At 35.5% G+C, this 17,454-nt stretch overlaps 1 protein-coding gene across 13 annotated transcripts in view; it reads left to right on the top strand.

Annotated features, from left to right (window-relative positions):
- The window catches only part of RNF38 (ring finger protein 38), a 66,817-nt gene that overhangs the window by 38,171 nt on the left and 11,192 nt on the right, over positions 1 to 17,454 (top strand). For all 13 annotated transcript variants that reach the window (XM_011224564.3, XM_011224563.3, XM_034664119.1 and 10 more), the window contains 6 exons: positions 2,574 to 2,787; positions 10,184 to 10,351; positions 11,541 to 11,711; positions 14,009 to 14,170; positions 14,694 to 14,800; positions 16,298 to 16,382. In XM_011224564.3, coding sequence (XP_011222866.1) covers positions 2,574 to 2,787; positions 10,184 to 10,351; positions 11,541 to 11,711; positions 14,009 to 14,170; positions 14,694 to 14,800; positions 16,298 to 16,382 — 907 coding nt within the window. The remainder of the gene's footprint in view (positions 1 to 2,573; positions 2,788 to 10,183; positions 10,352 to 11,540; positions 11,712 to 14,008; positions 14,171 to 14,693; positions 14,801 to 16,297; positions 16,383 to 17,454) is intronic.

Genomic DNA, 17,454 nt, shown 5'->3' with positions numbered 1-17,454 from the left:
TTGCAAAGGCACATGTAACATTTAATGAGAGGCCGTATAATAAAGATAAAGGGACCAAATAATAGACTTGAATGTCATCATGAGGAGTTGGATCTTAATTTGTGTTTCGTTGGAGTGCTGCTGAAATTATTTTTGAGTAAGAAAATGAGAACAAGTGGCAACAAACAGAGTAAAAAATAATAAAGGGGCCCTTAAAGTGTATGTATAGGTTGAGTAGATTTTCAGGAGATGAATGATCTGAGCACGTATACTCTATTTTGATTTTAAGGTACATATTTTTCCACATCTCAACATCTGTTAAGAACTTAGAATTGATGGTATGTCATAGTTTAATTGGCAACCTTTTTTTTTTTTTTTAACATAAAGCAGTCCTTTATCTTATATATTTTTAAGATTTAATTTTGAGTAACCTCTGCAGCCAACTTGAACTCACAACCCTGAGATTAAGAGTCCCATGCTCCACCCACTGAGCCAGCCAGCTGCCCCATGAAACAGTCCTTTAAATGTCTGTACAGATACAGGAGCCACCTGGGTGCTCAGTCGGTTAAGTGCCCGACTCTCGATTTCATGCTCAGGTCCTGAACCTCAGGGTCGTGAGATGGAGCCCTGCATCAGGTTCTGTGCCAGGCGTGGAACCTGCTTAAGATTCTCTCTTTCTCCTTCTCCCTCTGCTCCTCCCCAAACCTCCCTAAAACAAATAATAAAAAGGAGATATGACAACTATACGCAATAATGGGATCCTGTATTGGATTCTCAGCAGTGAGGGGACTTTGGTGGAAAAAGTAGTGAAATCTGAAATATGCTCTGGTTTAATTAGTAGTATAATACCAAGGTTTATTAATTTTAGTAATTTTTCTATGCTTATGGAAGATACTAGCATGAAAGCTGGGCAAAGGGTATGCAAAAAACTATACTAAAATTATCTCAAAACATTTAAAAAGTGAGTTCTAGGGTGGATGGCATCTTAAATTCAATGAAATACAGTATGTAGATTTTGAAGCAAAGATACATAAATTTTGCAAAAAGAGACATATTAAAGTTAGAGGAGGCAGTTAATGGAACAAGAAGCAGGGGAATGGTATCAAGAGTACTATAGAAGAGTTAGTGTCATGAAGGAATGTCCTTGTTCTCCTTAAGATTGGGCAGTTGGGAGTGAGAAGAAGCAAATTTAGAGGTAGAGAGGTGACCTGATCTCAGTAAAGGTTGCTGAAGGGGCTGTGTGTGCAGCTGTGTCTCGAAAGGGGCTGTTTGGCCTCTTTTGCTAATGTAGAGTACATTTTATTTATTTATTTGTTCGTTTAAAGATTTTATTTATTTGAGAGAGCGCGTGAGAGGGTACAAGCAGCGGAGAGGGAGAGGCAGCTTGCCCATCGAGCAGGGATCTGATGCAGGCCTCAATCCCAGGACTCTGGGATCATGACCTGAGCCAAAGGCAGCCACTTAACCTACTGAGCCACCCAGGCGCCCCTGTAGAGTACGTTTTAATGAGTCTGCTTTTTTTAATTGCGTTGGTGCTAAGTCATTGTAAAAAGCAGTGGAGATGAATTGTGGAATTTTAGAGAAGTAGAAAATAGAGATTTCACAGTAACAGCTTGACAAAGTTCATGTTAAACTATATAGATGACTATGACTGGTGTAGGGGGAGTAAAAGTGGTTTCCTTTATAGCCAGTGCTTAAAAATTGTGTATATTACAGGAATATTTATGCTGATGCTATCTCAATCATTTTCATTTTCAGCATTTACTGAGTTACTATTACATTTGCAGTTGTCCACAGATGTTCTTTATGTATTTTCTACTTGAATTTTGAAAAAATCTCATTTTGGATATGTAAGAACTCTTTTTCACCTCGATTTCTTTTTTTAAATTGTAGTTGGCACAGTGTTTCAGGTGTACAGTGTAATGATTTGACAGGTCTGTATGTTTTGCTCTGCTCATCACAAGTGTAACTACAACTACCATCTATCACCATACAATGCTATTATAATGCCATTGACTATATTCCCTATGCTGTACCTTTCATCCCCGTGACTTATCCATTCCATTATTGGAAGCCTCTACTTCTCACTCCCCCTTCACTCATTTTGCTCCCCCTACCCCACTCCCCTTTGGCAACTACCAGTTTGAGGAACTAAGTCTTTCTGTATATCTTAGCTAGATAGATAAAACATGAAGTGCCCATTAGGCATATATGGAAGATTGGCGAGATATATGCAGATTAAAATTCGTATGTTTACAGGATAAAAGGGAGCAAAATAATGGGTTAATCCATGTGAAATTGCTGATATTTGACTACTTTGCCTTTACAAAGGGCAGCTTCATACAGTTAAACAAACAAAGACCAGTAGTGGGCTGTTGATTTCTAATATTTGCAGAGCTGAGTACCAATTTTGTTATTTTTAAAAAAAAAAAAATGTTTGTTTTTAGAGCTGATGGGGAACCACAGTAATTTAATACTCAGGCTTTTGCCTTAGCATAAACTGATGTATTACAAAGAGAGACAATACTTAGAATCCTTATAGATCACAACAGTAAATATTATAATGACTTTTTTTGACATTTGGTGTATTACAGTCCTCCTGTCAGGCGCCAGAGAGGAAGAAGGGATCGTCTGTCTCGACATAATTCCATTAGTCAAGATGAAAACTATCACCATCTCCCTTATGCACAGCAGCAAGCAATAGAGGAACCTCGAGCCTTCCACCCTCCGAATGTATCTCCCCGTCTGTTACACCCTGCTGCTCATCCACCCCAGCAAAATGCAGTAATGGTTGACATACATGACCAGGTATAGTTACAGAACGGCCAGAAAGTACAGACGCTAAAAATTGGTGGCAGTTTATTGAGGTTGTTTGTTTTTTGTTGTAAATGTCTTTTAATTTTACTTAAAAGGAAATAATTTTCCCCAAACTGAAGCTGTTTTAGATAAGTTCATTCTTTTTAATTTAAATTCTGTACAGCTTAGAAGAAAATTGAACTTTAAAAAAATTTGGAGCAAGGTTATGAAAGCTCAGATTCTGGTTTCATGTATTGGTTGGAAATCACTGGTAACAAAATTAATAGGAGAGAACAGACAGCTGGTAGTTTGAATACACATTTCTGTTTCCCTCTCCCTTCCAGTTTCTTCTGGATAATTCAGTAGGCAAGACAGTTGGGTGCATCTTTGCTGATAGGTTTCCATGAGTCTCCAAAGGGATGTCAGGTAGAAAGCTTCATTTCCCTTTGTTCCTGCCAGGAACTGAGGGACTAGTCGAGGAAAGAGGGCTTGTCGGTCTTCAGAGCCTGAAAGTAAAGACCAGAATTGTTTGGATTTCTGTGGAGTTTCTGAAGTCAAAGAAGCCACAAATCTAGATACATCTGATAAAGTTGCTGAATTTTAAGGATAAGGAAAAAGTCAAGTTTGTAGACAGGAAAATTAACAAAGGAAAGACACTCAGACTAGCATTAATTTTTTCATCTGCACTAGATGATAGGAAGTCATGAAAACACTGTATATTGACAATTAAAAGAAAATATGTTTCCCAGGCACCATCTTCTGTCAGACGTGTTAATGAAACACTAAAAAAAAAAATGATCACGCAGTAAGAAGTTCTAAAAAGAAAAAATTTTTCTAGACCACATTCTTTGTGGTCATAATCTGATAAAACTATAAATCATAAGTTTAAAAATGATTTTTAAACTGACACTGAAATACTTGAGGCAAGATTGTAATTAAGGGAAATTAAAGGAAAAATCATCAAAGTCAATGAGATATGCCTAAAGCTGTTTTCTGAGAAAATTTTATAAACCTTCATTATTTATTAAAAATTGAAAATAAATGAACTAATTGCTTGAATAATTAGGGGGAAAAATTGCAGAGTAAACCAAAAGGAATTGAGAAGAATAAATTACCAGGAAACACAACTAAAATTAATAATGTGGAAATCTATTTTTTTAAAAAGAAGTAGGGCAAAACCCAATCCTGGTGCTTTGAAAAATTGATAAGAGTAACAAGCACCTTGTGAGCTTGGTTAAGGTGAAAAGAACAAGTATATAAAGGAAGTAGGGATGATATAAAATACCTGTTTCCTATGGGATGTTGGGAGAATTAAGAGTTGATTCATTTTGAGCACTTAAACTAGTACATATGGTAAGCACTCAATTATTATTTTGTTACTAGCTATTATAATGAAATTGTGTGTGTAACTCGGGGGGACAGAAAGAAAATGTGAAGTTCCAAAAATTAACCCAACAATAATAGGAAAATTTGAATTACCACATTAAGTGTAAAAGCTACCATTGAAGAGGCACAGTGATCAGATGGCTTCACAGATAATTTTTCCAATCTGTAAGGAACTCTCATGTAATAATATACAAGTGATTTCAGGCTTTTCTTAAGACCAGTTTTCTAATTATTTTATGAAACCCATGTAGTTTTAATATCAAAAGTAAATATAAAGATAGTAATCCCCAAAGAACAATAGAAAAAAAACTCAAATACAAAGGAAGATGTTCTAATTAGATGTTAGAAATACAGTCTAGCCGTGTATCAAAAAGAATAACCTATGAATAAATAAGGTTTATTCCAAGTAAGAGGGTAACTTAATATGAAAATATTCATATTACATCAACAAATAATAGGAGAAAATGATAATGATTTTATCAGAATATGTTGAAGTCAGTTAAAATTTAATAAAAACTCTAATAAGAACAAAAAGGAAATGACTTAAATAAGTAAAATTAGCAGCAAGTATCCTGATTGGCCAGAGATGAATCAGCAACTAGAGATGTTTGCTCTGTCCATTTTTATTTAATGTTATATTGGAAGTTCTACCAAATGGAATAAGGTAATGTAGTTATAGGTATAAAACATTGAAAGAAATAATTGTATTTTTCTCCTCACTATATAACTGTAGAAGAAAACACAAGAAACTCTAAGTTTAAAAGAATTTGATCTGGTGCCCAGATGCAAATTAAATGTGTAGACTAATCTGTAACTTGCATCGATCACTTGATGAATAGATACAATATGGTATATCCGTACAATGAAATAATTCACTAGAAAGTGTAGTGAAGTACTGATTCATGCTAGGCTACATGGATTAAACTTGAAAACATGGTAAGTAAAGAAAGCTAGTCACAGAAGGCCACATTTATGTGAAATGTCTAGAATAGGTTAATCTGTAGAAATGAAAATGAATTGTTTCCAATATTTTATGGAGGATAAGTGAGGACAGAAGGCAAGTATAAAAGAGTTTAAGAATAAGAAAAGAACAAATAACACCAGCAGTATTTGCAGATGAAATGATCATATGCATAGAAAAGCCCAAAGCATCTTAGATAAGCTATTAGTATTAAGAATTGAACAGATTGATTGGTTACAAAAACACCTATCAACAGTCAGTTGTATTTTTCTATACCAGAATCAAACATAATAAAAAAAAATTTTTTAAAGCTATATTTCCACTAAACAACCCAGACTTTTTCAACAGATAAGCTGTGGCGATGAGGGTGAGGAGGGGGATGCAAGTGGCAGTTATAAACTTAGAGATCTTCCAATTAATTGCAAATATGTAAACCATTTTTGGATTCTGATTGAAAATTTGATATTGATGATGCAGTTGGAATTTTGAACAGAATATTATTTTTAAGGATCTTTTTCTTAAGGGAGGTTGATAATGCTATCATGGTTGTGTTTGTGTCTTCCAGAAATACGTACTAAAATATTTATTAAAGGTTGGGTTCCTAGGATTTGCTTCAGCAAAATACAGGAAAGGGAGAAGTTGATGGAAATGGATTGGCTATGGTTTTGGAGGCTATGTGATGCATATGGGGACTCATTATACTACTGTTTAACATGTTTGAAATTCTCTATAATAGTCAAATAAATATTGAAAAAACCAAAATAATATGAAGTTATGAAGCAGTCTTAATAAAAGATGCTCAAGATTTCTTTGTAGAAGATTATAAAACTTTGTTAAGGCAGATTAAAGAAAACCTATCTAAATACTGAAGGTTTGGCTTATAAACCTTTTTGTCAAAACTGCCTGTTGTCAAAACTGACATTCGGAATATGTAGAGATAGCATAATCTCAAGTAAATTTCTAGAAAGTTTTTGGTGTAACTTGAAAAGCTGATTCTGTCATTTCTGAGCATTTTATAAAGGACCTGGAATTATGTTGGAGTGGGGAAAAGCAGGCTACTGCTTCTGTAGAGCTGTTTCTGTAGAGTTTTATTGGAATGCAGCTGTGCTTGTTTATTTATTATCTATGGGTGCCTTATGCAGAGATCAAGATGCCCACAAGCCTAAATACTTACTTTCTCACTGTTTAAGAAATAGTTGGCCAACTGGCACTCTGGTCTAGTCGCTAAGACCAAGTGGTTCTCAGAGTATGTCCTAGATCATCTGGCCAGCAGTAGCAGCATCACCAACACATTTGTTTTAGAAATGCAGGTTCTCAGACAATATACTAGACTTCCTGAATCAGAAACTCTGGATGTGGACCAAGCAACCTGTTTTAACGCAGGTGATTCTAATGCCAGAATAATTAAATACGCTAATGAAATAGAACATAAAGCCCAGAAATAAACCCACATATTTATGAATACTTTTAATGATACATGGTTTCAGATGAGTTGGAAGAAGATAGTGTTTTTAATAAATGATGCTGGGATAATTGGATATCCAAATGAAAACGTGAAACTGGATCCTTTTACCGTTCACAAAAATCAATTCCAGGTAGATTAAAGATGTAAATGTTAATGGCAAAACTGTTAAGCTTTTAAGAAAGTCGTGTAGCAATAGCTTCATGACTTTAAAGTAGGGAAGGCTTTCTTAAGTAAGATATGGGAAAAGCACTAGCCATACAGAGAACTGTTGATAAACTAAACTTAAAGAATTGTGTTCATTGTCAGAAATAGACTTAAACATCTATTTGTCACTTAACTTTTGGCAGAGGTTAAGGAATTCAAGGAAGGAAAGGAAGGTCTTTTAGTAATGTTACGGTGACAGCTGGATAACCATGCACATGAATTGGAACCTTGAGTCCTACTTGATATCATACTCAAAATAAAGTTGGGTTCTAGATCTGAATGTGTAAGGTAAAAAATAAGTAAACAGATAAAGAGATTGTCTATACATAAGGTCGGCAAAAATTTCTTAAACAGGATATATAAATAAGCACTTAATAGAACACCAGCATAGTAGATTTTATTAAAATAAAAAAATTTCTGCTCATCCAAAGACAGTATTTTAAAAGTGAAAAAGCAAGCTACTCCTTAGAAGAAAGCATTAGCAGTATTATTTCAGGGAAAAGACATAGCGGGAACAGAAAAATTCAGTAAACATTTCCATGAAAATCAGGTTATGAGTGCCTCTGAACATCATCTTTGAAGGTTCTTCATCACTAAAGCAAAAAGGCAAGAAAAGTAAATAATTGTGTTGAATCTTAGCAGATAGCGTTGTATACATACATAGGAAAGAGATTTTTTAAAAATCTATAATTGAGTTGGATGAGATTGTTAGATTCAAGATACATAAATAAAAATCTAACTTCTCATAGCACTAACCAGTTTGATACGGAAATAGAGAAAAATAACCTATTGACAATGTAATAAAACCTACAAACTTACGGAAGAGCTTTGAGGAATAAATTATATAAGAGCAATATAAGATCTTTATGAAGAAAAGTAATGTCTTCAAGGACAGTACTATAGTATTGAACATCTGGCATAATATTCCAATGAAAAGCCTTAATATAAAATTTCATGTCCTTTGTAAAATAACATAACCTTTAATACAGTTAGATTAATAAAAATCAAGACACCAGTGGGTTTTGAAAGGGGATAAAATTTGAGTTTATTTACATAAGAATAAGTGTGTGAAAATGGCCAAAGAATAAGATGAAAAGAAAGTGTGGCAATAAGAAGAACTTGTCTTCCTAGATACTAATTTCTAGTAAGATGACTATAAAGCAACATGAATTTGGCACAGAATATAAGTGGGAAGTTATTGAGTGGGAAAAGATGCTATTTCTGTTTAGAGGGGAAAAGGGTGTCCTAATAAATGAAACAAGTATTGCAAGAAAAAATTAGGACCCTACTTCACATTATAAACAAAAGTAAATTTTAGTTGGAATATAAATTAAATGTAAAAAATAAAAGGATTAGAAAGTTTAGGAATATATATGTATATCCTCATCAATAAAGGGTACTATAAATTTATATTCAAAAAATAAAATTCATGGGGGCTCCTGGGTGGCTCAGTCATTAAGCATCTGCCTTTGGCTCAGGGCGTGATCCTAGGGTCCTGGAATCGAGCCCCACATTGGGCTCTCTGCTCCACTGGGAGCCTGCTTCTTCCTGTCCCATTCCCCCTGTTTGTGTTCCCTCTCTCACTGGTTGTGTCTCTAATAAATAAATAAGTAAATAAATAAATAAAATATTTAAAAAATAAATAAAATTCATGAAAGATGGAATTTACTATTAAAAGGTTAATCAAAAGATAAAAGATAGACTGGGAAAATAGCTTTGTTAGACATGACAAGCAGTAGATTTGTATCTCTAATTAAAAATAAATTCTAGGGGCGCCTGGGTGGCACAGCGGTTAAGCGTCTGCCTTCGGCTCAGGGCGTGATCCCGGCGTTATGGGATCGAGCCCCACGTCAGGCTCCTCTGCTGTGAGCCTGCTTCTTCCTCTCCCACTCCCCCTGCTTGTGTTCCCTCTCTCGCTGGCTGTCTCTGTCTCTGTCGAATAAATAAACAAAATCTTAAAAAAAAAAAATAAAAATAAAAAAAAAATAAATTCTAAATGAAGGTGACAGAAAACCTGATAGAAAATGGTCAGTGATGGGGCGCCTGGGTGGCACAGTCGTTAAGCGTCTGCCTTCAACTCAGGGCGTGATCCCAGCGTTGTGGGATCGAGCCCCACATCAGGTTGTTCTTCTATGAGCGTGCTTCTTCCTCTCCCACTCCCCCTGCTTGTGTTCCCTCTCTCACTGGCTGTCTCTATCTCTGTCGAATAAATAAATAAAATCTAAAAAAAAAAAAGAAAAAGAAATGGTCAGTGAGCAAAGGATAGTTTACAGAACAGGTACTCTAAATGGTTAATAAACCTATTATAAGATATTTAGCTGCTCTAGTCAGGGAAATGCAAATTTAAGCAAGCATGTTAATACTGGTTTGTTGTTGTTGTTGTTGTTGTTGTTGTTTTTCCATTCTTCAGGTAGGTAAGCACAGTTGTGATAACAAGTACATCTACTTTGAGTGGAGGTGCTGGGAAATGGGCCCTGTTGTTACTATTAGGATTGTGGCTTACTCAGCCTTTTGCAAAAATGTAAAATACACCCTTTTACCCAGAATCCCTCTGAAATAAGTGTAACTTCTAGTATGTAAGGATATATTCAGTGATATATTTTTTTACAGTTGTGTTTGCATTGGCGAAAGAGTGAAAACAACATGAATAGCCCATTAGTATATTAGTGATAGGACTGTGTTAAACGGAGTGTACTTGAAATATTTGGCTGGTATCAAAAAGAATGAATTGACTTTAACTCCCTTGAAGAGATATCTACAATACGAATTGAAGAAAGTAATTTGCAAGGTAATATCTCATTTATGCTAAGGGGAAAAAAAAACACGACAACAATTTGTGGGTAATCTGTTTGTATATATTCGTATGCTCCTGGAGAAAGTTGTTGAAGGGTTATATGTTATAAACATTGTTTGGCTCAGGTAGGATAGGAATCAGACTGGCCAAGAGAGAAGGAAATTATTTAACTTTTTTAATTCTACTTTACATTATTTTACAAGTTAGATTTAAATTTAAAAAAAACCTTCCTGTTGGATATATCTAGGTATTAGAAGATACAGCTTTCCTGTTTCCAAGTTTCCTCAGAAGAGTTTTCTCTATAAAGCAGACTAGAAGAGTTAATACAACAGTTCATTTTTTCCTGGACATTTCAGGTTTTTTTGAGGGTCAAGTTGAGTTACAGTTCTGTGGGTTTCGTATACTATTCTTGAAACAGTCAGCTGTCCTATACAAAGACAAAGAATATTCTGGTTGAAACTGTTGGAGAAGTACATTGTGAAACTTTGTGCAGCTGAGAGGGGAATCAATAAAGGCCCAGATTTTAATTTTTAATAGTTGATTTTTTTTTTTATTCAAACAGCTGAAGTTCTAAGGTTCTGTTTTTCTTTCCTAATAGCTCCATCAGGGCACTGTCCCTGTTTCTTACACAGTAACAACAGTGGCACCACATGGGATCCCACTCTGCACAGGCCAGCACATCCCTGCTTGCAGTACACAGCAGGTCCCAGGATGCTCTGTGGTTTTCAGTGGACAGCACCTCCCTGTCTGTAGTGTGCCTCCTCCAGTAAGTCTGCAGTCCCCTTAGAATGGCTAAGTGTGTTCTGTAAGCAAACAGAGTTGGAAGAGACTGCTCTTTGTAAAAAGCTTTTCACTTTCAAGTAAAAAAGGCAATTTTACTGTAACAGGAATCTCAAAGCATACTTAGAATACAGTTTAATAAAATTAGCTTTAAAACTTGGTATATTTTCAAATTAAATTATACATATTTGAATATCCTGAAGACAAAGCATGTATCAGCACTTTATAATTAAACCTTGATAAAGGTTGGGTTTAGGGTACTAACATAGGAAATTGAACTAGTTAATAAGTTGGTCTCAGAGGCTTTAGTGATCAGCAGTAATAGTCTCAGCACTTAGTGGATTTTAACAGGCACTTTTAGTGCTTGGTCTTACTTATTGCTCACTGAGGAAGCCTGTGGTAAAAATTTACTAGATGATGAAATTGAAAATGACTTGCTTAATGTCACAGAGACAGTTAGTATGAGAGAGCAGTGATTCACATCCACTTCTTTCTGCCTCTTAAGTTTATGTTTTATCCTTTAATCTACCAACCCCCAGTCCAACTTCCTTATTTCACAGATGAGGTCTCTGAAATCCAGAGAATTTAAAGGACTTGTCTAAGGTCTTCAAAGTAAAGCACTTTGCTGAAACTAAATATAATCCTTATATCCTTATTTTGAATGTGAGATTAAAAGGAACACACAGATACCAACACTAGTTTAATTTATTAATTTATCCCAACCTTGGTTTCTCAATAATGGATTATGGAATCAGTGTGCTAAATAGCAGACTAAAATATTGAGAGAAATAACATAAGGGACTTAGCTGTGAGTTGGGCTCTTAATAAATATCAGAATTCTGTAAATAAAAAAATTTCTATAAGATTGAGAAGGAGGGATTTTTAGAAAGGAAAGCAGTAATGTCTGCTTCTTCAGTCAAGTAGAAGGAGCTTCCTCTTCTATGCTGCATACTTCACCCCATTTCTTAGGTGTCAAAGAGGAAGTTACTAGTTATCAATATTTTACTGATAGATGCAAAAACACACTACTATTTCATTGTTAATGTAGGTTAAGACATTTTGGTGTGATATTTGAGGGGGCTATGGCAATGACATTTCAATCTCAATGTATAGATTTTTAAAAAAATTATTAGTAATATATTGATACATTAAACAAATAACAATTTCTTTTACAGATGCTTCAAGCATGTTCAGTTCAGCACTTACCAGTACCATATGCTGCGTTCCCGCCCCTTATTTCTAGTGACCCATTCCTTTTACATCCTCCTCACCTTTCTCCCCATCATCCTCCTCATTTGCCACCACCAGGCCAGTTTGTCCCTTTCCAAACACAGCAATCAAGATCGGTAGGTATCTACTCTTACGTCTTTAATTTTCAGAGAATGTGTAGACCTAAGAGGCAGATTAATGTAATAGATACAATTTGTTACCATTTAAAAACTATAATTGAGGCATTCTTTTGGTTCTTAAAAGAATTAGGGAATTCACAGACATACAAATTAATATAAACATCTTTACCTAAAATTATCTTGGTTGCTTAAATTTTTCTAGTTTTTTTATATGTCTCTTGTATAATTTAAATTTGTTCTTATATGTGTAATCCTTCAGGAAGTAAATCTGAAGAAAAATTCTGTTTTTTTCCATTTAGGTATTTCTAAAGTGATGGAAAATGAAAGTTGATAAAGTTGTTTATACTTGCTATAATAATTACATTCGTTTAGTAAGGTTAATTTCTGAGCCTCAAGTGGTTTTTCCCTTTGTTTTCTGTGGTTTTTTTAAGTCCTGTTTTTCTATAGTCTGATGAAAAGATGAGATCGTCTATTAACATAGTTAATTCAGTCTTGGGACTGGAATTTAGCTGAGAGGCATTTTCTTTTGGGGGTTTGGAGGGGGTATAAGCACTGTAGAAGTGGAAGGGAAGGCACAGGAAGGAGGCCCAGATGTTTTTTGGACAGGCCAAGTTAAGCATCGGAACTGTCAGGCATTCAGGGAGAATAGGAAAGAGAACATACGGAATGGTTAGGGGAGAAGATTTCAGTTCTGTGAAGGGAACTTGACCCATGTATTCTAGCAGAGCCTAACCATCCTTTACCGAGGATTTATGCACCATGCTGGGTTTCACATGAAGGTGAGCTTAGCCTGGCTGCTCTCCTGACAAGTATAGAAGCCAATTAGGACAGAAATTTGGCTAATTCAAAAAGTCATAACTACTTCTACAAGAAAATCTTCTATTCGAATCAGGGCAGGATTGATGCCAGGATGTTCTTTAGCTTCCAATATCTGAAAACTTAAGGTTAGAACAAAATTTTGCCGTCACTTATATTTGAGTTTGGAATCCTTTAAAAAGTCGGTCACATAGCCAAGTCAGAACTTAGGTTCACTTGTGTTGTCATAGTGTCAGCAGTTGGGGTTTCTCTTAAGCATATATAAGCTCCCATACTACAGTGGAATTTTGTTTGGATAGTGAACAGTGTGTCGATATTGTCTAACTGCAGGAGGAAGTCAGACTAACATTTAAGAATACATGTTCCTAAGAGAATCAGAAGCACAGAAATACGTACATAAATGTTCGTAGCAGCGTTATTCCTAACAGAAAAGTGGAAAGAGTTCAAATGTCCATGAACTGATGCAGTGAATAATTTTTCAACTATAAAAAGGAATGAAATACTGATACACAAACTACAAGATGGATGAGCCTTGAAAACGTTATGCTAAGTTACAGAAGCCAGATACAAATGATACATACATACGAAATGTCCAGAATAGGCAAATTTGTAGAAATCAAAGGTAGATTGGCGATTGTCCAGGGCTTGGGGAGGACTGGAAAAATGGGGTGATGGACTGCTAACGGGCACAGGTTGTGGGGGGGATGAAAGTGCTCTGGAATTAGGTAGTGGTGATGGTCGTACAACTTCTGTGAATCTACTAAAATCTATTGAATTATACCCCTTAGCAGGGTGATTTTTTTATAGTATGTGAATTGTATCTCAGTAAATCTATTGTCAAGAAGAAACATGCTGTGTGCTTTGCTTTTGTACATTGTCTCAGTGTTCATAGCATGCTTTTGAAGTAGGCACTGAACCTATCAGTCCTCTAGATAATATTGAGATTCATGTTAAGTTATTTATATAAAAGTCACATGGCTGATTAGTGACAACAGCAAGAGTCTGTCTGATGCTGAAGCCCATAAGCTTTCTAATATAGCATCATGCCTGCTCTCTTTTATCCCATTTAGCCCTGGTTCTGATTTATAAATATACACAAGCTCAATTTCATATGTTAAAGATTAAATGTCCGAAAATTTTATGAGTAGGTCAGTGTATCATGACTAATAAGAATTTTGACTTTCATATAATTACTCTGTCTCCTTTTTAAGAGAAATTTCAAATAGTAAAATGTATCTTTGAATGGATAGTGGAAGTGTTTTAATGACATGTTTCAGAGATTTACTGAAATCCAATAAAAAAATAGGAAGATTTTACTGTAGTCTCTATGTCCACATTTATAAATTTAGATGGGTGTAAACATCAAAGAATACATGATCTTAAAGGTGTTGTGGGGGGAGTTAATTTTTATTATTATAAAACATTATCTAAACACTGGTAGTATATTAATGTATTAGTTCGCTTTTTTCCTCCCTCAGCCTCTGCAAAGGATAGAAAATGAAGTGGAACTCTTAGGAGAACATCTTCCAGTAGGAGGTTTTACTTACCCTCCATCGGCCCATCCCCCAACATTACCTCCATCAGCTCCTTTGCAGTTCCTAACCCATGATCCTTTGCATCAGGAGGTGTCCTTTGGAGTAGTAAGTTTTTATTCATGGTTATTAATCTAGTACTCGCTGTGATAACTTGTTTTGAGTTCCGTGTCTGTATAACTCTACATATTTAGAATTTTAAGTGTATTCTTGAAAACATTTGGTTGGAAAATTGTATTTAAAAATACACTTAAGTGTATTTACTTTTTTTAGAAAGATTTTATTTATTCCTAGAGAGAAGGGTGGGGGGGAGCAGAGAGGAGAGGGACAAGCATACTCCACGCTAAGCTTGGAGCCCAGTGCGGGACTTGATCCCACCACCCTGAATTCGTGACCCAAGCCAAGATCTAGAGTGGGCACCCAACCAACTAAGCTACCCGGGTGCCCCAACCACTAAAAAATACACCTAAGTGTATGTTTTAATCTATGCTAACATCTAATAAATACCAGATGTTACTTACATAGTAAGGAATTTTGTAGGTTTTTTTTTTTAGGAAGAGAAGCTATTCGACAGAATAAATAGTTACAAGGTGGAATGATCTTAAATTGTTCTAACGTTTTCCCCCTACAGCCTTATCCTCCATTTATGCCTCGGAGGCTCACAGGACGTAGTAGATATCGATCCCAGCAGCCCATACCACCTCCCCCTTATCATCCCAGCTTACTACCATATGTGTTGTAAGTTCTTTTTTTCTCGTTTTAGTGAATTCTGAATTTTGATACCCTTGACATTCTCTTTTATGAATATCTTCTATGTGATATATGATTTAAAGTGTGTTAGAGATTTGTTTTTATTTAATGTTAAAGGGTTGGGCTGGGGAACCATGTAAGGGTAAAATAAAGAGAAGAGCTAAGAACAAGGGAGAAGTGGTAGAGGAAGAAATTTGTGAGAAAATAGGTCAAAAGGTTAAAAAATAAATCAAAAGGTAGAAAAGTTCACAATTTTTGGCTCTCTTAACAGCTGTGATCACTAGCCATCTTTGAATATACAGCTTTGTTTTTTAAGATTTTACAATTTATTTGAGAGAGAGTGTGCATGTCCATGCAGCGGGGAGGGGCAGAGGGAAAGGGAGAAGCAGACTCCCTACTGATCAGGGAGCCCAGTGTGGGGCTCGACGTGGGGCTTGATCCCAGGACCCTGGGATCATGACCTGAGCCGAAGGCAGATGCTTCACTGACTGAGCCACCCAGGTGCCCCAAATATCCAGCTTTTGGTTTTGCTGCTTTTCTCAAGGAAAGAGGGACAGATAAGATGATTCTGTGCCTTAGAAATACTGTTAGGATTAAGTTAGTAACAAATGCCCAAGGGTTACAGATCATAGTTTTTAATTTCTCTTGTGTAATGAAGTTCAGAAGTAGGCGATTCAGGGATTGTTAGCCCTATAATTAAGGAATGGTTTTACCATGTTGACAATTTTATGGCTTTCTCTACATGATTGAAGATGGCTCCTCAGGTTCTAGCCATTATATCTACATTCCAACTAGCAAAAATGAAAATGGTTCTCTCTGTGTACCTGTCTCCTCTCAAGTAGACGTTACAGAAGTTGCATATATTACTCCTGCCTACATCCCACTGGCCAGAATTCCATCTCAAGTCTATACTTACCTTCTAAGAAGACTAGGAAATGTTTTTATACACAGAACCATGTGCCTATACCACACTATTTTGATAATTGTAGCTGTATTGTAAGTCTTAAAATCAGATAGTATCAGAACTTGGTTCTTAAAATTATTTTACTTAAAGTCTTACATGATCCACGTAAAGTTTAATATCAGCAAATCAGTTTCTACTAAAATATAGTTTGCTGGGATTTTGGTGGGGGTTGCATGAAATTTATAAGAGAATTGATATCTTCTAGTCTCCTTAACAGTATATTTCTCTATTTGTTAATTTAAAAAAATGTTTTTCCTGGTAGTATTTTTAGTTTTTAATTATATAGGTCTTGCATGTGTTTTGTTAAATTAATCCTTAATATTTCATGTTTTTAATGCTATTGTGAATTGTATTTTTTAATGTCAGTTTTTATCACTAGTACAGTCCTTTTCTTTAAGGGGTTGCCACTGATTAACACTGACCATTCTTTATTCATTTGGCATTAACCTTGTTCTTCCCGTCCTGTTCATTGAAGTAATGTATCAGTGTATCAATGCTAGTGTTGGTTGTTTTCACTGCAGATCAATGCTTCCAGTGCCACCTGCAGTGGGCCCAACTTTCAGCTTTGAATTGGACGTGGAAGATGGAGAAGTAGAAAATTATGAGGTTAGTAGGTGAACTGTTAGTTGGTTTGGGTAGTGTTATATGCATAAGAAGTACTGTTCTGCTCATTCACTCATTAATCTAATTAAGCATGCATTTGATAAATCTTTTGTATGTATCAAAAAAGTGATCAGCATCCTTAGGATATTTCTACATGCACCACACAGCTATGATAACAAGATAGGCTTGGTGCTATAATAGAAATTACATATAGTTCCCGTGAGAGAATGTAGATGAGAGAACAATGAATTGTGATTGGGTGTTCTGACAAGATTTTGTGGAAGCACAAGTGTTTAAGCTGGTTCCTAAAGGATGGAAAAGCTGCTTCATGCATGAGATTGAGGTAGGGAAGCGCTGGATATTCTTGAGGCACAACATACAGTTGGAGTCTTAAGTGAAAGGGAGAAAATAGAGATTTGATTGAAAATCTCAACTGGCTGTTGTTGAGTATGTGTGCCCTGCTAGAGACATGATTTTGTCTGTTATGGGAGGAAGGAGCTGCTAAACATTTTGGTTCTGATGACATCAGCCTCTAAGAGTCAAAACTCTGCTAGTAGCGTGAAGGAATAGATGGGAGTGGTTAGACGTTAGTGGAAGGAAAACCAAGTTATAGAACCATGCAGTTCTGAGCTATGGGAACTGCAAATATAAGAGTAGACTTTGAGAGACTTTTTTTCTTTTTTATTCTTAAAACTCTTATATGGTTTAATTTGAAAGACTTAACACTAGAATCAGCAGGGATTGATCGCTGAATGGTTTGTAGTAGTGTCGGGGGTGCATAGGGGGCTTGCAGAAGAAGATGCTCTGCAAAAAAGATTGCAACGGTTCATGAAGAAGGCAGAATGAAGAAGACAGCAGGTCAAGTAGCTTATATTTCGTATATTTATACAATTAATATATATTTTGTATATTATACATATGAGTATATATGACATGCATATATGTAATATATATTTTAAATATATATATTTACATGCAAAATATAAAAATATAAATGTATAAAATAATATATAATTTGAGGTTAGGAATGGGAGGTGCAATTTAGGGGTTGGAAGGCAACTTTGTATTGCTGAAT

This window comes from Ailuropoda melanoleuca, chromosome 7 (assembly GCF_002007445.2).
Source record: "Ailuropoda melanoleuca isolate Jingjing chromosome 7, ASM200744v2, whole genome shotgun sequence".
In the NCBI taxonomy this organism is placed as follows: Eukaryota; Metazoa; Chordata; class Mammalia; order Carnivora; family Ursidae; genus Ailuropoda; species Ailuropoda melanoleuca.
The sequence above is the reverse complement of the archived record's forward strand: the minus strand, read 5'-3'. Positions and strand labels throughout refer to the sequence as shown.